This window comes from Grampus griseus (genome assembly GCF_964374135.1).
Source record: "Grampus griseus genome assembly, chromosome: 13".
In the NCBI taxonomy this organism is placed as follows: domain Eukaryota; kingdom Metazoa; phylum Chordata; class Mammalia; order Artiodactyla; family Delphinidae; genus Grampus; species Grampus griseus.
The window spans coordinates 45,518,057-45,543,613 of record NC_139007.1 but is presented as its reverse complement, the minus strand read 5'-3'; the positions used below and the strand labels follow the sequence as shown (position 1 = coordinate 45,543,613).

Below are 25,557 nucleotides of genomic sequence, written 5' to 3'. Positions count from 1 at the left end.
ATAAGCATCTTGCATACTATTCCTACAATTAGGTGCCTACTCAGCGCCATTGTTCCAGGGATACAGCAATGAATACAAGTATCTGTGTATGTTTTTAACTTAATAATACTGTATACAAGTTAACACGAGTAGAAAAACCAAAACAAAAATTTTCCCAAATCCAAGAGCAAAACTGATAATTCAGGACGGGCCAATTATTGCTTCAAATACTACCAGTCATGCTGTTACACATCCAGGAATTAAGTGTGCTCCAGTTTGAGAAGCAGAGTCTTTGGTTAATTCCCAGAATACAAAGCCAACAGTAAAGTTAATTTTTACTCCGGGTGAAAATATTTGGGATTATCATTAGAACTAACCAGGTTGTCTTTATTTCCATTTCATTAGGGTCTGCCTACATTCTGAAATGACAAAGGTGGTTATTCAATATCTGTAGAAAATGTGTAAAACTTAGACTTTAAAAAATTATGTGAGGGGCAAGTGTAATCATTCTTGATACTTCAAGGTCAAGTCTTCATTGACCTCATACTACACTGCTCACGACTGCTTTTCTTAACTGAACCACTCCTTCAGGTTCTTATGCAACTGCTGATCAGCTGCAGAAAGGATCTCTCCTTAGGAAAAGCAAAATCTCACGTAACAAACTTTTGGACTTCTCTCTGCATAGAAATACTGAACATTACTGCTATTCCTCTTTATTGGTCAGGATCAAGGTGGGTGAAAAGCATTAAATTCCGCAATGATAGTTCTGTCTTAACTTTATTTTAATCATAAGGTCTGACTTCAAAAATAAACATGGATTGATATTGCTGTGTTTGTGGGTACATAGTATTTCTGAATTGAGGAAGCCATTTGCAATAGCACAAGTGATTTCCTATTGCAGTTAAGATTCAATCCTCCAGAACTGCAATGACTGGATAACTTGCACGAAGCCTGGCTCTCCTGCCTGGAGCCCCCAAGTCGATCATTCCAAATTATCACAAAGGTCTAATGTGTGCATGAATGTGGATGTGTGGTACTCTTGCAGACAGTGTACAATCCCAAGAATTCAAACCACTTCAGACTGGTTAATTAGAAAAGTGGGGAAAATCACAATTTATAGACTTGACAACTGTAGGACAGTAGTTCTTCATCAGGAGTGTGCATCACAATCACCTGTGTCACAGGTATGAGATTTCACTGTTTTAAAACTCAGAATGAGGCTCAGTGTTTATTAACCTCCACTGAGAAGGGACCAGGAGTGCACACTTTTTAATAACTCAAAGATGATTCTGATGCAGATACTACTATATGACTAAAGTCCATTTTACTCCTGACTATTATATGGGCTTCTGGTTTTGTTAAGACTTAAATTTATTATGCCCGAAGGCTAGAATTCAGAAGGTTTAATGCTCTGTTCACCTCAGTCTTCTAATATTTTATATGAATGACAAACCTTAGAATTCAAACGCCACCAGTCTCTAGCACAGAAATTCCAAGTTATTCCAATTCCTTGCATGTAAACCCACACCTGGGTACAGCAACAGCTGACCTTCCAGTCTTGGTGTTTTAGGCAGAATTTCTCTCCAACACTAAATGATTTTAAACATGTGGCCTTCTTCCCACCAATAAGAGGAATTGAACATTTTATATCTGAAATTTTAAGATCAGTTTATTAAGTTCAATGATGAAAGCCATCAGAAGAATATTCTCCTGAAAATTATTTTTTCTTAGAAAAAAGAAAGGAAAATCAACACCCTCTTAGCACAGCCACAGATGCTATGGCAGTCAAGCCTCTCTGGAGACGGGCTAGTCCATTAGTCGGTCAAGTCACTCTCCCGGTCAGCAGGATTGTAGTCTGGGTCATCCTCATCATCCTCCAGCTCCAAGTCATCCATTTCCTGGAACAAAGACTCATCTACCTCCACGTTGTTTCCAGCTGCAAAAGACAGAAGATTTCCCCTGCAGTCTTACGCTCAGAAATAAAAGATACAACCCAATGGCAGTACCAAACAGAGACTTCTTAAATGTGCATCTGAGGTGCAAGTGACGAAATCCTGAACTACTACTCATACCAACAGTGATCTGTATTGGTCAGCAGAGACACATTTTAAGAGCAACTTCATGGTTCCAGTTCATAGTCTAAAAAATCCAGCTACAAAAAAAGCCAATCTAGAATGAATTATTTATGATCTGGCATGTTATAAGTTGAAGACAATGATGATACAAAGTTGATTATCACTGACCAGGAGACCTGTACCAAGAGTTTATCTCTTCCAATACTGGAGATATATACATCATTAAAGCTCAACCATACTTATAATTAATTGACAAATTTGATCTTCACTCTCACCCACTTCCCCTGTAACCAGTGGTATGCCTTTCTAAGATTCCAAATGTCTAAGCTCTATAGGAAGTAACACCCAGGCTTTGTATGAAACATCTTCACTCTTCAGTCTATCTGTAGTAAATAAAGTAGGATATCAGAGTACTCTTAAATCACCAAACATTGTTTACCTTCTTTCCCTCTCAGACTCTAGTCCACTGACATTCAACTTAATGAGAAGGAGTCTTGCTTCATGCCTAAGAGCAGTTCAGTAATAAAATACAATTTGTCAAGTCCAAGCCGACGAATAACTGACTCAGCCTGGGAGAAGCAGTAAAGCCCTCACAGAGCAGATGACATCTGAAATATCTTCATGATAAATTTGAACGCAACCAGAAGAAAAGGGGCCAGGATGAAGCAATTCTAGGTAGGTTATGCAAAGGCAGAGAGAAGAGCTAAGACCTTGAATACTTCTAAGTGGAACACAAGATTCTTGAGGAAAAACATCTGGAGATAACACAGATGAAGGCCAAACTGAATGACTGTGCAGGTCAACCTCTCCCTCTAAGCAGCAGAGGACCGTACGGAGAGAAATGGCATCATGACACATGGCTTTTAGAAATACCACCTCAGAGGTGGTGACTACAAGGTAGGAAAGGGCACCAGGAGGAAGAGACTGAGGCAGGGAAATAATTTATGAAGCTATTACTAAAGTCCAGTTGAAAAATAACAAAACTTTCAAATTAGGAGGAAAGAGCTGAAAAGACATTTCAGAGGCAGAATCAACAGAGCTTTTGGTAAGTTACTGGATATAAGGAGACACTTGATCCATTAGACAAGGAAAAGAGTCAAAAATGAGTAAAGACAGTAAAACTTTTAAAGTTCAAGAGAGAATGAGACTCAACTTTCTGGATCTAAAACTTATCAACAAAATAGAAAGGAAAATAAGCTCCTAAAATGAGAAGGAGGATAGATGAAGATATCCTTGTTTTCTGTTTCACGGTTTTTGGTTTTGGAATTTTTTTTTTGAGACTAAAAATCTTAGAACAAGAATGTAATAAGATATTAAAATTAAAAAAAATTGCTCAGTGTCAGTAGGAGCCCAGCTCAGGTTAAGAAGCATGATTTAGCAGTGGGCCACCTCAACAGATAGCTGATTCTGAACCTTCTTAACCTTTTCCAGAAGGTAGTCCAGGAACAAGGTCGAAAGGCCAGATGCTAGAGGATCCCCAGCTGGCATAATGGGCATGACAGAAGGACGATGAAGTACAGAACCCAGGAAGCTACTGGAGGGGTGACTGAGTAAGGAGCTCAGTTTAAGAGATACACATAGGGCTCAAGCTCCATGAGGGCAGGGAAATCTGTCTAAATTGTTCTCTGCTGTATCCTCAGCGGCCAGGACAGTGCCTGCCTTACAGGGATGCAATAAATATTTGTGGATGGATGGACAATGGATGGACAAAGGCAGCAAGAGCATAAGGGTCAGGATAAAAAAGAAAAGGAAAGCACAAGGGACTAGAGGTGCCAAAGACAGTGAGAGTGATATAAAATCTAAGACTTTTGGTTAGTTCTACGCTTGAGGTTTTTATAAAGCTCCATGATAGACCATAGACTTGTGATACTAGAAATTTGAAGGAAACAGGTCACTTGAGTCATAGTGACCTGGTTTACTAGTTGTTAGAGGCAAACGTGACCACATTGTTTATCTATTGCTATCTTTGATACTGCTTAAGTTATCATAAAACTTTAAAAAATACATTGCTGGGGGGAGACCTTCAAGATGGCGGAAGAGTAAGATGCGGAGATCACCTTCCTCCCCACAAATACATCAGAAATACATCTACACGTGGAACAACTCCTACAGAACACCTACTGAACACTGGCAGAAGACCTCAGACCTCCCAAAAGGCAAGAAACCCCCCACGTACCTGGGTAGGGCAAAAGGAAAAAGAATAAACAGAGACAAAAGGATAGGGACGGGACCTGCACCAGTGGGAGGGAGCTGTGAAGGAGGAAAAGCTTCCACACACTAGGAAGCCCCTTCACAGGTGGAGATGGGGGTAGGGGGTGGCGGAGGGGGGGAAGCAGCTTCAGAGCCACGGAGGAGAGCGCAGCAACAGGGGTGCGGAGGGCAAAGCAGAAAGATTCCCGCACAGAGGATCGGTGCCGACCAGCACTCACCAGCCCGAGATGCTTGTCTGCTCACCCGCCGGGGCGGGCGAGGGCTGGGAGCTGAGGCTTGGGCTTCGGAGGTCGATCCCAGGGAGAGGACTGGGGTTGGCTGCATGAACACAGCCTGAAGGGGTACTCCCCCACAGCTAGCCGGGAGGGAGTCCGGGGAAAAGGTCTGGAACTGCCTAAGAGGCAAGAGACCATTATTTCGGGGTGCAAGGAGAGGGGATTAAGAGCACTGCCTAAACGAGCTCCAGAGACTGGCGTGAGCCACGGCTACCAGCGCGGACCCCAGAGACGGGCATGAGACTCTAAGGCTGCTGCTGCCGCCACCAAGAAGCCTGTGTGCGAGCACAGGTCACTCTCCACACCTCCCCTCCTGGGAGCGTGTGCAGCCCGCCTCTGCCAGGGTCCCGGGATCCAGGGACAACTTTCCTGGGAGAACACACGGCGCACCTCAGGCTGGTGCAACATCATGCTGGCCTCTGCCGCCGCAGGCTCGCCCTGCATTCCATACCTCTCCCTCCCCCCAGCCTGAGTGAGCCAGAGCCCCCGAATCAGCGGATACTTTAACCTCGTCCTGTCTGAGCAAAGAACAGACTCCCTCAGGCGACCTACACGCAGAGGGTCCAAATCCAGAGCTGAACCCCAGGAGCTGTGCGAACAAAGAGAAAGGGAAATCTCTCCCAGCAGCCTCAGGAGCAGCGGGTTAAATCTCCACAATCAACTTGATATACCCTGCATCTGTGGAATACCTGAACACACAACGAATCATCCCAAATTGAGGCGGTGGACTTTCGGAGCAACAATATATACATTTTTTTCCTTTTTCTCTTTTTGTGTGTATGCTTCTGTGTGTGATTTTGTCTGTATAGCTTTGCTTTTACCATTTGTCCTAGGGTTCTGTCTGTTTTTTTTGTTTGTTTTATTTTGGTTTTAGTATAATTTAGCACTTGTTATCATTGCTGGATTTGTTTTTTTGGTTTGGTTGCTCTTTCTTTCTCTCTCTCTCTCCTTCTCTCTCTCTCTCTCTCTCTCTCTTTCTTTCTGGCTGACAGGGTCTCAGTGCTCCGGCCGGCTGTCAGGCCTGTGACTTTGAGGTGGGAGAGCGGAGTTCAGGACATTGGTCCACCAGAGTCCTCCCAGCTCCATGTAATATCAAACGGTGAAAGCTATCCCAGAGATCACCATCTCAACGCTAAGACCCAGCTCCACTCAATGACCAGCAAGCTACAGTGCTGGACACCCTATGCCAAACAACTAGCAAAACAGGAACACAATCCCATCCATTAGCAGAGAGGCTGCCTAAAATCATAAGGTCACAGACACCCCAAAACACACCACCAGAGGAGGTCCTGCCTACCAGAAAGACAAGATCCAGCCTCATCCACCAGAACACAACCTCTAGTCCCCTCCCCCAGGAAGCCTACACAACCTTAGCCACTGGGGGCAGACACCAAAAACAAAAGGAACTACGAACCTGAAGCCTGCAAAAAGGAGACCCCAAACACAGTAAGTTAAGCAAACTGAGAAGACAGCGAAGCACACAGCAGATGAAGGAGCAAGGTAAAAACCCACCAGACCAAACAAAGGAAGAGGAAATAGGCCGTCTACCTGGAAAGAATTCAGAGTAATGATAGTAAAGATGATCCAAAATCTTGGAAATAGAATGGAGAAAATACAAGAAACGTATAACAAGGAACTACAAGATCTAAAGAGCAAACAAACAATGTTGAACAACAAAATAAATGAAATTTAAAATTCTCTGGAAGGAATCAATAGCAGAATAACTGAGTCAGAAGAACAGATAAGTGACCTGGAAGATAAAATAGTGGAAATAACTACTGCAGAGCAGAATAAAGAAAAAAGAATGAAAAGAACTGAAGACACTCTCAGAGACCTCTGGGACAACATTAAAAACACCAACATTCAAATTATAAGGGTCTGAGAAGAAGAGAAAAGGAAAGGGACGGAGAAAATATTTGAAGAGATGATAGTTGAAAACTTCCCTAATATGGGAAAGGAAATAGTTAATCAAGTCCAGGAAGCACAGAGAGTCCCATACAGGATAAATCCAAGAAGAAACACGCCAAGACACATATTAATCAAACTATCAAAAATTACATACAAAGAAAAAATATTAAAAGCAGCAAGGGAAAAGCAACAAATAACATACAAGGGAATCCCCATAAGGTTAACAGCTGATATTTCAGCAGAAACTCTACAAACCAGAAGGGAGTGGCAGGACATATTTAAAGTGATGAAGGGAAAAACCTACAACCAAGACTAATCTACCCAGCAAGGAACTCATTCAGATTCAACGGAGAAATTAAAACCTTTACAAACAAGCAAAAGCTAATAAGATAATTCAGCACCACCAAACCAGCTTTACAACAAATGCTAAAGGAACTTCTGTAGGCAGGAAACACAAGAGAAGGAAAAGACCTACAATAACAAACCCAAAACAACTAAGAAAATGGTAATAGGAACATACATATCGAAAATTACCCTAAATGTAAAGGGATTAAATGCTCCAACCAAAAGACATAGATTGGCTGAATGGATACAAAAACAAGACCCGTATATATGCTGTCTACGACAGACCCACTTCAGACCTAGGGACACGTAAAGACTGAAAGTGAGGGACGGAAAAAGATATTCCATGCAAATAGAAATCAAAAGAAAGCTGGAGTAGCAATTCTCATATCAGACATAATAGACTTTAAAATAAAGACTATTAGAAGAGAAAAAGAAGGACACTACATAATGCTCAAGGGATCAAGCCAAGAAGAAGATATAACAATTGTAAATATTTATGCACCCAACATAGGAGCACCTCAATATATAAGGCAAATGCTAACAGCCATAATAAAAGGGGAAATTGACAGTAACATAATAGTAGGGGACTTTAACACCCCACTATCACCAATGGACAGATCATCCAAAATGAAAATAAATAAGGAAACACAAGCTTTAAATGATACATTAAACAAGATGGACTTAATTGATATTTATAGGACATTCCATCCAAAAACAACAGAATACACTTTCTTCTCAAGTGCTCATAGAACATTCTCCAGGATAGATCATTTATTGAGTCACAAATCAAGCCTTGGTAAATTTAAGAAAATTGAAATCGTATCAAGTATCTTTTCCAACCACAACGCTATGAGACTAGATATCTTACAGAAAAAATCTGTAAGAAATACAAACACATGGAGGCTAAACAATACACTACTTAATAACCAAGAGATCACTGAAGAAATCAAAGAGGAAATCAAAAAATACCTAGAAACTAATGACAATGAAAACACGATGACGCAAAACCTATGGGATGCAGCAAAAGCAGTTCTAAGAAGGAAGTTCATAGCAATACAATCCTACCTCAAGAAACAAGAAACATCTCAAATAAGCAACCTAACCTTACACCTAAAGCAATTAGAAAAAGAACAAAAAAATCCCAAAGTTACCAGAAAGAAAGAAATCATAAAGATCAGATCAGAAATAAATAAAAAAGAAATGAAGGAAATGATAACAAAGATCAATAAAACTAAAAGCTGGTTCTTTGAGAAGATAAACAAAATTGATAAACCATTAGCCAGACATATCAAGAAAAAAAGGGAGAAGACTCAAATCAATAGAATTAGAAATGAAAAAGGAGAAGTAATAACTGACACTGCAGAAATACAAAGGATCATGAGAGATTACTACAAGCAACTATATGCCAATAAAATGGACAACCTGGGGCTTCCCTGGTGGCGTAGTGGTTGAGAGTCTGCCTGCCGATGCAGGGGACATGGGTTCATGCCCCGGTCCAGGAAGATCCCACGTGCTGTGGAGCGGCTGGGCCTGTAAGCCATGGCCACTGAGCCTGCGCATCTGGAGCCTGTGCTCCACAATGGGAGAGGCCACAACAGTGAGAGGTCCACATACCAAAAAAAAAAAAAAAAAAAAAAAAAGGACCACCTGGAAGAAACGGGCAAATTCTTAGAAAAGCACAACCTTCCAAGACTGAACCAGGAAGAAATAGAAAATATAAACAGACCAATCACAAGCACTGAAATTGAAATTGTGTTTAAAAATCTTCCAACAAACAAAAGCCCACGACCAGATGGCTTCACAGGCGAATTCTATCAAACATTTAGAGAAAAGCTAACACCTATCCTTCTCAAACTCTACCAAAATACAGCAGAGAGAGGAACACTGCGAAAGTCATTCTACGAGGCCACCATCACCTTGATACCAAAACCAGACAAGGATGTCACAAAGAAAGAAAACTACAGGCCAATATCACTGATGAACATAGATGCAAAAATTCTCAGCAAAATACCAGCAAACAGAATCCAACAGCACATTAAAAGGATCATACACCATGATCAAGTGGGGTGTATCCCAGGAATGCAAGGATTCTTCAATATACGCAAATCAATCATGCAATACACCATATTAACAAACTGAAGAAGAAAAACCATATGATCATTTCAATAGGTGCAGAAAAAGCTTTCGACAAAATTCAACACCCATTTATGATAAAGACCGTCCAGAAAGCAGGAATAGAGGGAACTTACCTCAACATAATAAAGGCCATATATGACAAACCCATAGCCAACATCGTTCTCAGTGATGAAAAACTGAAACCATTTCCCCTAAGATCAGGAACAAGAGAGGGTTGCCTATTCTCACCTCTATTAACCTAGTTTTTGAATTTTTAGCCACAGCAATCAGAGAAGCAATAAAAGGAATCCAAATCGGAAAAGAAGAAATAAAACTGTTACTGTTTGCAGAAGACATGATACTATACGTAGTGAATCCTAAAGATGCTACCAGAAAACTACTAGAGCTAATCAATGAATTTGGTAAAGTAGCAGGATACAGAATTAATGCACAGAAATCTCTTGCATTCCTATACACTAATGATGAAAAATCTGAAAGAGAAATTAAGGAAACACTCCCATTTACCATTGCAACAAAAAGAATAAAATACCCAGGGATAAACCTACCTAAGAAGACAAAAGACCTGTATGCAGAAAACTATAAGACACTGATGTAAGAAATTAAAGATGACACAAACAGATGGAGAGATATACCATGTTCTTGAATTGGAAAAATCAACACTGTGAAAATAACTATACTACCCAAAGAAATCTACAGATTCAATGCAATCCCTATCAAACTACCAATGGCATTTTTCACAGAACTAGAACAAAAAATTTCACAATTTGTATAGAAACACAAAAGACCCCGAATAGCCAAAGCAATTTTGAGAAAGAAAATCGGAGCTGGAGGAATCAGGCTTCCAGACTTCAGACTATACTAAAAAGCTACAGTAATCTAGACAGTATGGTACTGGCACAAAAACAGAAGTATAGATCAATGGAACAGCACAGAAAGCCCAGAGATAAACCCACACACATATGGTCACCTTACCTTTGACAAAGGAGGCAAGAATGTAAAATGGAGAAAAGACAGCCTCTTCAATAAGTGGTGTTGGGAAAACTGGACAGCTACATGTAAAAGAATGAAATTAGAACACTCCCTAACACCATACATAAAAATAAACTCAAAATGGATTAAAGACCTAAATGTAAGGCCAGACACTATAAAACTCTTAGAGGAAAACACAGGCAGAACACTCTATGACATGAGTCACAGCAAGATCCTTTTTGACCTTCCTCCTACAGAAATGGAAATAAAAACAAAAATAAACAAATGGGACCTAATGAAACTTAAAATCTTTTGCACAGCAAAGGAAACCATAATGAGACCAAAAGACAACCCTCAGAATGGGAGAAATATTTGCAAATGAAGCAACTGACAAAGGATTAATCTCCAAAATTTACAAGCAGCACATGCAGCTCAATATCAAAAAAACAAACAACCCAATCCAAAACTGGACAGAAGACCTAAATAGACATTTCTCCAAAGAAGATATACAGATTGCCAACAAACACATGAAAGTATGCTCAACACCGCTAATCATTAGAGAAATGCACAATCAAAACTACAATGAGGTATCATCTCACACCAGTCAGAATGGCCATCATCAAAAAATCTACAAACAATAAATGCTGGAGAGGGTGTGGAGAAAAGGAAACCCTCTTGCACTGTTGGTGGGAATGTAAATTGATACAGCCACTATGGAGAACAGTAAGGAGGTTGCTTAAAAAACTACAAATAGAATTATCATATGACCCAGCAATCCCACTACTGGGCATATACCCTGAGAAAACCATAATTCAAAAAGAGCCATATATCACAATGTTCATTGCAGCTGTATTTACAATAGCCAGGATATGGAAGCAACCTAAGTGTCCATCGACAGATGAATGGATAAAGAAGGTGTGGCACATATATACAGTGGAACATAACTCAGCCATAAAAAGAAACGAAATTGAGTTATTTGTAGTGAGGTGGATGGCCCTAGAGTCTGTCATACAGAATGAAGTAAGTCAGAAAGAGAGAAACAAATACCATATGCTAACACATACATATGGAATTTAAGGAAATAAATGTCATGAAGAACCTAGGGGCATGACAGGAATAAAGACAGGGATGTAGAGAATGGACTTGAGGACACAGGGAGGGGGAAGGGTAAGCTGGGATGAAGTGAGAGAGTGTCATGGAGTTATATATACTACCATATGTAAAAGAAATAGCTAATGGGAAGCAGCTGCATAGCACTGGGAGATCAGCTCGGGGCTTTGTGACCACCTAGAGGGATGGGATAGGGAGGGTGGGAGGGAGACCTAAGAGGGAGGAGATATGGGGATATATGTATATGTATAGCTAATTCACTTTGTTATAAAGCAGAAATTTACACACCAGTGTAAAGCAATTATACTCCAATAAAGATGTTACCAAAAAAATACTTTGCTGTAGTTTAATGTATAAATTGATCAAACATTTGAATTTATTCTTCAAAATGTGTTTCTTTATAGCCTTGGGAGGAAAAATTTACATTAAGTTACCACTATGATTTTCATGGTTTAATAAAAACAGCACATTATGTACATGTGGAATTCTAACATTATCTTACCATCTTCCAAGAACTGAATATCAGATGTGTCGAGATTATGATCTGTTTCAAATAGCTGTCTCCCTAAAAGAAATAAACATATTTAACTCGAATGGCATACTTTTCCTCCATCTCCCCTACAATGCTTTAAACAGTAGAATAATATAAACAAGTTATAAAAAAAACAAGTCTTAAAACCTGTTTTTTCTGTGAATTTCAATCAATTTATGAACTCAGTGAGTAGCTAAGAGGCATATGAAATGTATTTGCATTAAAATGGAAGAAGTGAAAACCTAATCTGCCTCAGAGTCCTAGAAAAACAAACGGTTTGATTCTATCAGTCCTAAGGCTTGTGATCCTAAAAGTCATGGTAATTATATCTCAACATCTATCCACTCCAATATTTAGATGAAAGATAAGCCATAAAAATTAATTATAATTATGTGTGAAGAAACATCACCATATGGAAAGAATGCTTTCTCTTTTTGTCCTAGATGCCTAAGTATATTATTTTCTTATAGAAATCTGTCCAAATGATCCTCTTGCTATGTAAGAAATAATATAGGAGGGCTTAAAGGAACAGGATATGAGGGGTCATACCACTTAATTTATTTTTTCCTGCTTGTTCTTCTTCTTTCATTCGTTTCTTTTTAATTTCCAAGAGTTCTGCATCAAACTTGGCCTTCCAACTTAAGAAATTCTCGATTGTAACAGGAGTGCCATGGAATAATTGCTTAGAAAAGAAGAAAGACACACCACCAGATAAATGATACAACAGTTAGAAAATAAAGCCTAATGATCTTCTAGACAAATGAATACAGCCACTCACAGGAAAAACAGAGAAAAATGGTTTCAAGTTTAAAATATTTAGTCTGATTTCTGCCTGCACTGGCTACTCTAATTGGTTTTGGCAATTTACTCTGGAAAAGTCCTTTTTTAATTTTTATTACAAAAAAGCAAAGATAATACGTAATGTGTCCCCATTGCTATTCACTGTTAAGAAGAAAGTTGCTACTGTCAATATTAATATGTTTAAATACACATCAATTCATAACACTAACATCATTGCTTATCTTTTTTACTTCATTTTAGAATCTAAGGTTTTCTTTACATTTAGTAAATATTTAAATCACTCTGGTGGAGGCTTTATAATTCTAAACTCTATACCGTAAGTGAAATAGTTTATATTTCTTGATTTTACCTGCATAAGCTTTAATAACCTTTAACTAACTGATTATTAATCATTATTGTGCCATGTGCATCAATTAAATGAGGGACCTTCTAAAATTTTACTTAGTAAAGCTTTATTAAAATTTACTTGTGCTTCTTTTTGTGATTCCCCCCAAATTACTGAAATTTCCAAAAGCAAACCCCCCCAAAAAATACAGATTTAAAGAATAATGAAAGAAAATCTGACTTTTAAATATACCTTTTCAGCTTCTTCTGCTTCTTTTTCTTTTTGTTTTTTTTCTTCTTCTTGTCTAGTTTTTATTTGATCTACTATTTCATTTAATTTTTCTTGCACGGCTGTCACTAAAGTAAAGATCATCACCATACCAAGGTTTTCTTCTGTCTATGTAACCAAAAAAGAAAAAACGGTTGTAGTGAGAAACACAATTCTCAGAAAAATAAAAACAACTAACTAACCAGTGGGGGGAAAAAAGGTGTTTCAGCATAATCACTACACTTCATACATTTATAACATGATCACTAATTCAGTTACACCATAAGTTTGGACTCTTGGATCACTTAAGAATTAAGCATATATATAAAAATAACATTTTAAAAGTCTTGTAATTTGCCATATTCAACCTAAAACAGAGAAAAAAAGAAATTTCAATAAATTCTATGTAATAATCATAAATATACGTAGAATTCAGAAAACGTTTTTCTGCAGTAGCTAGCAACATCAGTTCTCCAGCGTGTTTTCATGATTTTAGTTTTAAACCATTACAAATAGAAAGAAAAAAGGATACATAAAGATAAATCATAAAAGTACCTACATTCTTTATTGTTGTATTATATTAGAAAATCACTTTGCCCTCAAAATTCAGTCCATTGTCAGAGCTCTTAAGATACCCTCAAAGAACTAAAATAATGATAACATACTGGAGAACTGATAGTGCTAGCTACTGTAGGAAAAAGTTTTCTGAATTCGTACCAAAATGTTATTAGGCATTTATACCTGACTGGTGAGATTAAGGGTAATCTTTATTTTCTTCTTCATTATTTTCTGTATTTTCTGAGTTTTCTATAATATAAATTTATTATTTTGATAACTAAAAATTAATATAACTACTTTTAGGGGAAAAAATACAAATATGTGCTCTATCTCTGATCTCAGGTTAAGTATCAGAAAGAAATCAAAACTTTCTTTTTGAAAGAAAGGAGTTTGAGTATAAATGAAATATAAAATGCATATTAACAAAATCACTCAGATCAAATAACTTACATTAATATATGACTGACTGAATACAGTATATTGTTCCAGGCTCTCTGCAATGTTTTTACAAGAAGAATGTTAAACCAAATATAGAGAATTAATATAACTTCACACTGGGTAACAGAGTGAACAGGGCCCAGATCAGCATCAATTAATGTTTGATATATCCCTTCCCTCTTCATTCTCTAATAGCTCCAGATATTTTTAAAATGTCAGCATTTAGAGCATCTATAGTCTTTGAAATATACAAGTCACATTTATGATGGAGACATGTTTTATGTCAGTTCTTCTTAGAAAACAAACAAAATCAGGACTTCTGTTTTAAGCTGGTGGAGTAAGATTTTACTTGCCCTCCCTACTCCCTACTCTGAAGATCCCATGAGAACTCTCTACCCAAGCAAGAGAGAGCTTTAAATATCCCCCATGCCCAGACTGTGAGTAGCCCATCCCATCACAGAAATAGCCAGGTAAGAACTTTCTGATATCCATTTTCCACCACTTCTCTTACCAAATTATAGGCAACTAGCCTGCAACAGGTCAGGGGGGTTAGGAGTTTTAATGTTTTTTAAGTTGGAATTTTTAAGTTTACATGGGACTAGGCATTCTGAGAACCAAATTTTAACTGTGTTTATAACTTAGAGTTCCTAATCACATTTTTATCGCCTACAAGTCACAGGGTTAACTGAGTTTTAAACAAGGGTATAGGAAGAACTTCTCTTACTCAAATTTTAAAGGTACAGTGGGAAACAAAAATAAAGATGCTTTGTGAATATATATACACACACACACATCATGAATTTTGCTTGTTCAAAACACTGGTTATACATATTTAATAGCATTTTCTGACCCTTAACATTACTGTATAATATTTAAGGCCAATAAAATAATGCCATTACAAAACTTGTTACTTCCTTACCTGTAATGCTAATAATTTTAAAATGTCTGAGACATCATTATCATCTAGATTTAACTGAGAGAATATTTCATAAAGGGGAGCTTCATCTGGGTATTTTTCACTGTATGTAAACTTGAGGGTAGTCTGGACAGCTAAAGACACAAGATAAGAGATTGATATGAACACCTTAAAATGTAAAGTACAGAGAGGTCAACATCTTTGTTGAATCATTAATTAATTTACAATGTGTCAATGAAAAGTAGCATAACAGATTTTCCTACAAAGAGAAACAAGGTTACCATGAGACCAGATAGATAATTACTACTAACATAAACAACATGTACCACAAATATAAGTGAAAACAAATCACAGGAATACCAAAGATCACTTCTAACACATCTACTACTTATGAGTATTTTATCATGTTGCACATCACAGAAAGAGGATGAAGAACACATTCTTTTTAAAACTCTCCTTAAGATGAACAAAATGCACTGAATATGACATACAGAAAAAGTACTACCTTAGGCTCATTTTCAGGCCTCTACCAGAGCCAGCTCCAGTGCAGGAGTCCATACTGCTATCTGCACAATGCCAGCAGGGTACTGCTAAGGGGTTGCTAGAGTACACAGCTGTGAACTGGACAGTTTGAGAGGCTATCTGAGAAACTTTTAACCTGACTCATCCATACATGCTCCCCCAGTCTTTTGGCCTGTGCCAATTCACAGATCTGACACTGGTACAGGTGTGAGATTCTTACAGGCGCATTAGTGCAAAGTATCTCTCTGCTAGCATGATGAATTCTCAATTTCGCCAACTAAGCAGTAGGGCTAAACATTTTCTGTTAAAACTTACTCATCAAAATGACCCTTTGTCTAGATTTTGCCTTTCCTGTAACTCACATTTTAATTATTAAAACTTCCTGATATTGATGATTTTAATTGAAATCTAGATTTCTCTCCATGGGAATGGAAAAAACAACACCTCAAAATGTGCTGGCTTGATATTTTGTTTTAATTTTTATGTATGACGTTAACAAAGAAGTTTATATAATTATATATAAATATATATAAATATCTATCTATATAAATATATGTAAATAACTGTATTCAACAGCTTTTTAATTCAGATTTCAGTAATATCAATACTAACCTCATTTTCAATTCTACAAGACAGATTTAGAGTTATCAAATGACACCACTAAAACGGTATTACTGAATACCCATGACAGAATTTTAGTTGACAGGAAAAAAAAAAAATCCTTGGGGTTAACACCAACTTATACAACATTCTTATCAAATTACAATATTAACTGAACTGGACTAAAAGCAGAAAAGAACTTAAGACACTCTTCCCCCAACATGTATCAAATTTAAATTAATTTTAATTTATTAGTTTTATAGCTCCTTTATTTCAATTTGTATATTTGTCTTAGTTCTACACTTGTATAATATTGGTTTTTATTTGGTTTTATGTATACACATACTTAAATAACAGTACAATATCCATTCTAAAGAGAGAGGGGAAAAATGCAGAGAGGTATTTATCCAGCCCAATTTATAACAGCAAATGTCCAGTAAACAATCTAAATATCCGAAGAGGAAAAAGTCCATGCTATGCCAAGGAATACCACACAACCACTAAATTACGTGTGCATGCCAAGTGTTCTTGACAAATATGTCCTACCCTTTTCTTATCTGCTGTATTGTTAATGTTTCTGTTTCACTTTTAAGAATTAAGCTTACTGTCAGAATACATCTCCTTGACTTCCTCTCTGTTTCTCTAGAAGTCATTATTCCATAGTAAATACTGACAAGAAATATGTAACATTCATACTAAATTCTTAACAGCACCTTAGCACCTCCACACATGCAATGCCCAACACAATGGCTGCAGAATGAATAAAATTCCCGAGAGAAGGGCTTAGAAAAACCTAAAGTATTTTTGATTAGACTTACTTTCATCATTTTCTCCAGCCTCAGATGTCACAGTAATGGTGAAGCTGGGTGGATTTTCTGATAATACTGCAAGAAATTATACACAGAGATTAAGTTATTAAGATGCTTCCTACGGCACATGCTTTTCCTTATTAGCAAAATATCAATATCCAGTCCTGGAAACTGATTCCTAGCCTGTATTTCCATTTCCATAAATACAGACTGAATAGAACAATTCAAACGATAAAACGTCCATCAATTTCTATTTAAATCTAGGGTTTTCTTTAATCTGGGGAAAAAAATACCTATAATAGATACCCTCTTTGAGTTTTATCAAATCAATTAAAATAAGTAATTTACTTTTTAATTCAAAATTTCCACCTATACATGGAAAATTACATTCTAAAAAATTTCCAAATGAAACGGCAAAAAAAAAATTGATGTTTCTCATCAGAACCTACCCTCATAAATACTCAGTATTATCACTAATTTTTATACTTATATATTCTGAAATATAATTCAGAATCTCCAGGACAAACAGTAAATATTAATTTGTTAGAGTTTGTGTCTTCTAGCTCTCTCATTCTTCTGTATCATCTCTAGAACCAAGCTTTATTCTTTCAGAAATTATTGAAAATCTACCATCTTCCATGGAATTACAAAATTATCCATGAATCCAAGTATCAAATTACTTATAATTTGTTAAGCAAGACATGTCAATCAACATTTACATAAATAAGAAAGCTTTATATGCTATTTTGAAGCCTGATGTCTATCTGATACTATTTACCTGTTTATGATCTATTCCCCCACAAGAATACTGTAAAAACTCTGAGAACTCCTACATCAGTGCCTGGCAGTATCTAGAAACTCAATAAAGTTTGGCTCAATGAAAGAGCTGAACTAATATTCAGAACCATTAGATGATTAAACAAGGAAAATTCAAGTCACCCTTGATTGCTGCTGAGTCCAAAAGAAAAGTCTGTGCTTCACTTCAGGCCTGGGAAGCCCTGACCCCCGTGCAGCTCAGCAGCCTCTTTCGGACATGAAAGAGTAAGGGGATCTCTGAAGAAGTCACCACAAAAACTACTCAGCTTTTCCTATTCAAGAACTTCTGAAGTCTTCATAAATAAATGAATTATCAATAAAATGAATTATCAATAAAAGTTTCAGGGGACTTCCCTTGCAGTCCAGTGGTTAAGACTCCAGTGCTTCCACCACAGGGGGCACAGGTTCGATCCCTGGTGGGGGAACTAAGATCCCACATGCCCAGTGGCACGGCCAAAATGTTAAAAAAAAAAAAAAAATCAAGACATATTTCCTCATTTTAATTGAAGTTTGAAAGTACTTGAAGCAATGATGAACATCTATGGTTAGTACAAAGGTGTTTGTCAGGAAGATAAGAGACTCACTGGACTCATATTTTAATAGGCCTCAGGCAGTCCAGCCTATGCAGAAAAAGTCCCTAAAAGGTAATTATAATAAAGCTTTTATAATATGATTGGCCCTACCTTTTTTCTAACAAACGTGTGTAAAATATATTTGATGTACTTCATTCCTATTTCTTTTCATGACCAACCTTAGCATTTACATGTCATGAAATATAAACATTGCAACTATAGAAATAAGGGTTCAACTCAATGACATTCCAACTTATTATCATTTTCTAGGGCTCCATGAGGCTGTAATTTAGGGGTTACCTATAACCAGTAACAACAGCTAACATTTATTGAGCATTACTTTGCACCTGTGCTGTTCTATGCATTTACACAAAGATCCTTTACTTCTCACACCAAAATCCTGCTTTTATACTGTTACCACATTTCACCAAGTTTAAGATGCCATCAATTATGTGATGCACCCTACTTTATATACCACTAAGAAAGAAACTACCAATTAAACTATGATATGTAATCAATTATAAGACAAATTCATATTTCAGAAATGTTTACATGTAAAACTATGTCTTTGAATCAGTTAAATATAGTATCATCCCAATTTTAGAGATGTGGAAACTGAGATAAAAGAGTTATATAGCCAGTAACTGGCAGGACTGAATATAAACTGTATAGAGTTTCATTCTCTTTAAAAAAAATTTTTCCAGCTGAGAAATTCCAGGGAAGTCATTTGAGCTAGGCTGTGAATAAAGGCATACTGGTAAATAGAGATGGAGAAAAGGAATGCAGAATAGAGTAACACGGCAAAGGGTATAATGGTGTGAAAGCTTAAGGACTATGCAAGGAATTAGAAATTATTCCACTAGAGAATGTACATGCGGTGAATAAAACAAGTTGAAAATATACAGCTGAAAGTTTAGTGTGGACAGTGATAGCTTTCTTTAGCAGAAGTAATAAGGTCAGAATTCTATTTCTAAGCATAGAAGATAAATCTAGCAACAGTGCATAAAGTGGAAGGGGAAAAACAAGACTAGATGCAGGATGAAACTTGATAGTTACTGAAATCGTTTCAGCAAAGTTAATGAGGTTCTGAACTAGGCTGGGAGCAATGGGAACAGCAGAGAACAGGGACAAATCTAAGATGGTGATGTGTGACAACTTGAATTTGTAGGCAGTGCCAATAACAAAAACCAGAAATAGAAAAGAAAAACCAGATGTATTTGAAGAACACAGAATTTCAGTTGGAGGTATCAAGTATGCAATCAGAAATGGGCAAATGGGGCTAAAGAGAGTTGGGCCTGAATTTAATTTGGGATCATCCACAGAGGTGACAGCTAAAGCCATTCGACTAAATGAAATCGCCAGAGAGAATACAGAGAGAAAAATAAGGGCCAATGTCAGCTATGTAAGGGATCCTAAATTTGCAGAACAAAAGTAAGAGGAGGAAAAAGTGCCAAAGGTTAAAAGAAAAGTAGCAGCCATGACAGGTAAAAACAAACTCAAGAGAAGCCTATTTTATTTGTGAATCCACCTAAGTACCGAGAGATCCAGCTCTGACATGGCAGTCTCTATGTGCTGTATGTGTCTGAGCAGCTGTTGGTAGGGGGAATGGGGAATGAACCATTGGCCTGTAAGATCATATCTAAATCCCTAACAAGGCCCTTCGTGATCTGGCCCTTGTGTACTTGTCAGTCTCATTTTCCGTGACTCTCACTTTACTTTCTAGCCATACCCAGCTACTTGTCCTTTGAACACATTTGGCTCTCACAGAGTCATGCTTCTGCACATATGCCCCATCCCCCAGTCTCATTCACATAACTCATCACCCCTCAGCTCTCCAAAACAACTCAGACCGTCCCCTCTCCCTTTGCTGTGGCTGCATTCTATATGAACCTCCATGAAAGAATCATCACATTGTGTTGTAAATTATTTACCTGATGTCTTTTCCCAAGAGATTGAGCTTCTAACAATAAGTATACTAAATATATGGTAAATGAGGACCCCATGTGGTAAATGAGGACATGGGAATGCTAGCAAGAACATCCCTGAACTGCCTGACCTTGGGAGCTAGACAGGAGAGGGAGGCAAGATGAACAAGAAAGAAGCTGATAAACTAACAAACCATGAGAATTCATGATGAGAGGCATGTTCACTAAAAGCATGGGAATGAAAAACCGTAGGGCTACAAAGCTTATAGACAGAAAGAGGAATTTCAGAGGCCAAAATTTTAAAGATGGCCCATCCAAGCTGTGGCTATGGCCCCTGCAGTTGGAGGAAACAGAAATCAAAACTGTTCGTTGATAAAGACGGGAGTTATGAAGTCATGTTATTAGAAGAATCCACAACTAAGATGGTAAATTTCTAGTAAAAAGTATCTTATATTTGTTTAACAGTTATAAAGTTTTTACACTTACATTATTCCTTATTAAATAGATATGTAAACTGAGGCTTGGAGAGGTTATATGATTTGTCCAAGGACAAAGAGCTGATACGCATTCCACCAAACTGCCATTACAGAGAGAAAATTGTGAACCAGGAACAAACAAAAAAAAATATTGGAGAACACTGCTAATATCCACTCTCCCCTTCTTCCAGTTATACCATTTTTAACTGAGCGTATTGCCCACCCAGGATGAAGACTATCTTTCCCAGCGTCCCTTCCAGTTAGGTCTCACCAAATGACCGAGTTCCAGGTAATGGGATAGAAAGAAATAAGCCCTTTTATAGTTTTGAGGAAATTTCCTTAAGGAAATTTAAGAAATATTTAAGAAATTTCTTAAGAAACTGCTGTCTTTTACTTCTTCTTCTTCTTCTTTTTTTCCCTTCCTTCCTTTATCTATCCTACTGCCTGGAAAAGGAATGCTGCCATCTTCACCATGAGCATGAGACTACATCTTAGCAATGACAAAGAACTAAGAAGAAGCCTGGGTCCCTGAAGAATTCTTGCACCAGAGCTACACATCTATCATTTATGTGCAAGAGCAATAAACTTCTACCTTTTTAAAACCAGTTATTTGGGGGTTCGTATCATAGCTTAATCTAATTAAAAAAAAATGGAAAAGGGATTATATTCCAAAGCTTGGAGGTTACTAAAATAGGGAAACTTACTGAATTGAACTTGAAAAGATGAATTATTCCTGAATTCTCATGAAGCAATAATCCTATCCCAATGCATTACACACTGTGAGTTGGGGCGAGTTGAGGAAAGATTAACTTTCACTAGAGACCAGACTTCCACCACTGTGAGTGGATCAAAATACTTTTGAGAAAAAGAATAAGGTTGGTGGGCATTGCGGAAGGAACCAGCGGAGGAGCATAAGTGTTAGGTGATATAGGGGCAGATGATGGTAAACTAGACAGAATTTAGGATTTTGTAAAGAGCAGAGAAAACGGAGGTAGTAGCTGAAAGGTACACTAACAGGACACACAAATGACACTAAGGTTTTCACAAAGAACCAGATCAGCTCATGATAAAATAAGTCTCTTTGGATCTTAGAAAGTGACTGTCCTAGAAAAACTGCTTTCACAAGATGACTTCTGCCCCATCTCTAAGATGCAATTTTAACTGTTAAGCTCATGGGTGTTACTTAGAGGTACTAATATAAGCAAATACAGGATTACGTACCCCTCTCTGTAAGATCAAAGAGAATTAAGGGAACCTAACTTTTGATTAGCCTAAAGCTAACCAATTTGTTCCAACAAAACACCCGATAGCCAGGATTTTGACACAGAAATGGAAATAACCAAATTCAACTACCTTAGCAGGACCTTGTCAAGTGAAGCACTGAAGGAGAATGTGGTATCAGGAAAGTCCATTTACATTTTGGGAGACTAGTTGTTAGGAGAATTGGATCAATGTGCAGTCAAGCTACAGAATAGGCACAGAGAAGAAACTGTATTATGATCTGTCATATTTCACAACAAATGCAACATCAGGCCAAAAGTTCTCTGCAAATAGTCAAGCAACAATTCTAAAGTCAGGTTAGGTCTATGTGCCTAGGACTATGGCTGGCTGAATTGTGCCTCTTCAGCATCCACAAGGGGGTCATGATGTACTTAACAAAGGCTTCTCTGTCAGCACTCTACCATGTACTTAAAAAAAAGTATTTACCAAATCTAATATTCAATGTGATTCAAAGTGACGTTTGAAAACTACCAATTAGTGTTCCTTGGCAAACTGACACAAACAAGGTCTCTTTCTGAAACCTGGTATGAAAATATTAAAGTATGAAATCATCAACACGAAAGAAAGCTGTAAAACAGTAAACCTTGCAAATCCTCAAAATTTCAAAAGACCAAACATGGAAATATATGATTCCAAAGCCCTCTGCCTTTTCCTTGAGGCATCATACAGAACTTGATCAAAGTTCCTAAAGAACTATAAATCAAGACATCTCATTTTAATTTATTTAATGCAATTGTAGGACTGCTGATAGGAATTAGAGACAGGTGGGCTCAGCTGACACTGCAGAATACTTGATGCGTCAAAGATTCACATATTGTCCTTCATTACCCTGGCTCGGAATCCTCAAGCACTTTTGCATCTGACAAGAATTTCACATACTGAACTACATCAGAGCTTAGTACAATTTGAAAGAACCATCCAATTATTCTAGGGTTAAAAATGTATCACTGTCATAAATGCTTATGTGCACAGTACTTAATGAGTGATACCTTATGCCCAAAGAAATGAAAACAACAGCACATCTTATGCTTTCTTAACTCTGCCTACACTGTGTTCATGCCTGTTACGTTTCCAATATACTAGAAATGACCAAACGTCATGATTAAGAATATATCCAACAACTGACCCTATATTCTATTTTATTTAGACATTGATATATAAGCAAGGATAGATAAGGGAGCCAGACTCCATACACACTCACCCAGTTAATGACACTCTCAAACCCCTCTTCACTCATCCCCTTAACATCCTCACAGCACAGCTGTACTGCTGTTGACAGAGAACATGAACAGGACTGGAGCTATACAGGGATAGCTGAGAGACATCTGCCTGTTGGCAAAGCAGAACAAAATTTGCTACCATTGCAAGCAGTGATCAAAGGGTAGAGCTAAGAAAACTAAGCTAAACAATGAAAAGGGAGTTTATGAGTTAAAATAACATTACCTTACACTCTGAATTCTGACAATCAGTGATGGACAACACTCAAAGGAAGGGATAGGGAAGGTAAATCCCACAAACCTAGGCTATACTCGCTCATGTTCGCTTTATTAGATCACCTCTCAAAAACTGAGTGTAAAGTGAGAGAAGCCATATTGATATGGTTATCTTGCAGCATTTTCAGAATCATCTGAAGGCTTAATACTGAAGAATTCTCTTCCTTTAAAATATACCAAATGAACTTCTCATTAATATTTCACATTAGCCCAACTTCCCAAGTAATCTTCTGCTCCCCCTCATCCCAGCTGGAGCTGGATCCCAAGCCCCAGACCTTACTCTTATTACCAGTCCTGCCACTAACTTTCTGGCCAACCCAGAGCAAGCACTTACCTCTCCTGAGCCTCCACTACCTTGCTTCTAGCAAGAGGAAGCCAGGCCTGATGATATCCTACTATTGGTCTAATTACCTGTGATCTTACAGTGGACCTGAAATTTGGGCCACCTCATTCATGGGGCATTCTGCAGAATATGAGAATGTAAAAAAAGAAGAAGAACGAAAGAAAGAAAGAAGAGAAAAGAAAAACGACAAACTTCTGGGACAACACTACTCTCAAAACGGATTCTGGGTAACTGAGAATTCTGAATCCCACAAACTTTAAAACGCCATCGTCTGAAAAACAGCTTCTACCTGAATAGAGATGAAAATGTGAAAACTGACACTTGTGCGGCACTGGAAAGACTACTCCCACTTGGAGTATCTATATTCGTGTATTTCACTAAACCTCGGGCTGCTGTTAAGTCACAATGGAACTCTCTGGTTTTGCCCCCGACTGAATTCCAGGCCCGAGACTCCAGGGACCTCGCCAGCCTCGCCCGGACTTTCAGATTTCAGGAAACAAGCGAAGAAGAGAAAACAGCCGTAGAGTTACTCGTAGATGCCTGAAACCTTGAAGAGAAGTAGAGAAGAGGGCGCGGTGGCCACACGGCCTCTCCGTTCCCTTCTCCATCCTGGCCCAGGATGCCGAGGGCCGTGGCGGTGGCGGCCGGTCCCACTCCACCCCGAGTAGCTGCGGGCCCGCGGCCGCGTAAGTCACCTGTGAAGGAGTCAGGGTAGATGGACTCCAGAGCCTCCAGCTCGTTGCGCTGCTCCTCGCCGTAATCTGTCATCGCGGCCCTCGCTGCAGCCCATGGATCGCCCAGACACCCAGGCGGCGCGCGGCAGCCGGGACCGCGGCGCACTGGGAGAGCAGGCAGCTGCCGGGCGGGCGCAGGCGCAGAGTCCCCGGCTGAGAGGCCGGAGGCCCAAAGCCAGGCTAGGCCTGCTGAGCCACAGCCCAGCGCCTGCCTCCGCCTGCTCCCTAGTTCCGCGTTCGACTCGTTGGGCCTGGCCGGTGGGCCGCCTGTCCCACGCCCGCTCGGGATTTGCAGGGATAGTGAAGACACCCGGTCTGGCATTTGCCATGGACACCTAAGGATTGGTTCCTGGGCTTTGCAGGGCCTGAGCCTGAGAAGCCCCTCAGCGGCGCATCCTTGCCCGACTTGTCTGGGCTTAAGGCCGGCCTGGCGTGCGGGGGCGTGACTATGTAGCTGGAGGCGGGACTCTGGGGGAGTCGGGACCGGAGGCGGGACCAGGTTTCCGGGTTAGGACGCTGTGGCAGCGGCAGACTGGGCAAAGGCATGTCCTGGTGATGGCTAGTGGCGGGTCACAGGTGATTTCTACGTTCCTGGAACCTCCAAGTTCTTGGCATCCCACGAGAGTGTAAGATCCAGTGGGCAGGGCTTCCCTGGTGGCGCAGTGGTTGGGAGTCTGCCTGCCGATGCAGGGCACGCGGGTTCGTGTCCCGGTCCGGGAGGATCCCACATGCCGCGGAGCGGCTGGGCCCGTGGGCCATGGCCGCTGAGCCTGCGCGTCCGGAGCCTGTGCTTCGCAACGGGAGAGACCACAGCAGTGGGAGGCCCGCGTACCGCAAAAAAAAAAAAAAAACAACAAACAAAAGATCCAGTGGGCAGAGATGCAGAAGCTCTGTTAGTGCATCGGGCGAGTCCAGAAGGATCGGCCCAACTGCAGAATAGCCAGAGTGAATCCGGGGGAGAAGTCAACTGGAAGGCCTGAGATCTGGGTTCTAGATTCGGATTCCAGGCTTCACTTTTGAATTTGTAAAATGAACGCGGCAGGATGCAGATCTAAATATTTCTGTGATAGCAATTTATAAACTGATGAAGGGTGTGTAAATTTGGGTAACAGTTTTGATAAGTAATGTGAAAGTAAGTATA

General features: G+C 39.0%; 1 protein-coding gene across 1 annotated transcript; it reads right to left on the bottom strand.

Annotated features, from left to right (window-relative positions):
• Window positions 1-1,621: 1,621 nt before the first annotated feature.
• Window positions 1,622-24,642, bottom strand: RWDD1 (RWD domain containing 1). Its single transcript, XM_082668798.1, has 7 exons — window positions 24,378-24,642; window positions 16,786-16,851; window positions 14,849-14,979; window positions 12,919-13,062; window positions 12,090-12,222; window positions 11,511-11,573; window positions 1,622-1,915 (listed from the first exon to the last, which is right to left on the bottom strand). The coding sequence occupies exons 1-7, from the start codon at window positions 24,448-24,450 to the stop codon at window positions 1,794-1,796; spliced, it is 732 nt and encodes a 243-aa protein (XP_082524924.1). The 5' UTR covers window positions 24,451-24,642; the 3' UTR covers window positions 1,622-1,793.
• Between the last annotated feature and the right edge of the window lie 915 nt (window positions 24,643-25,557).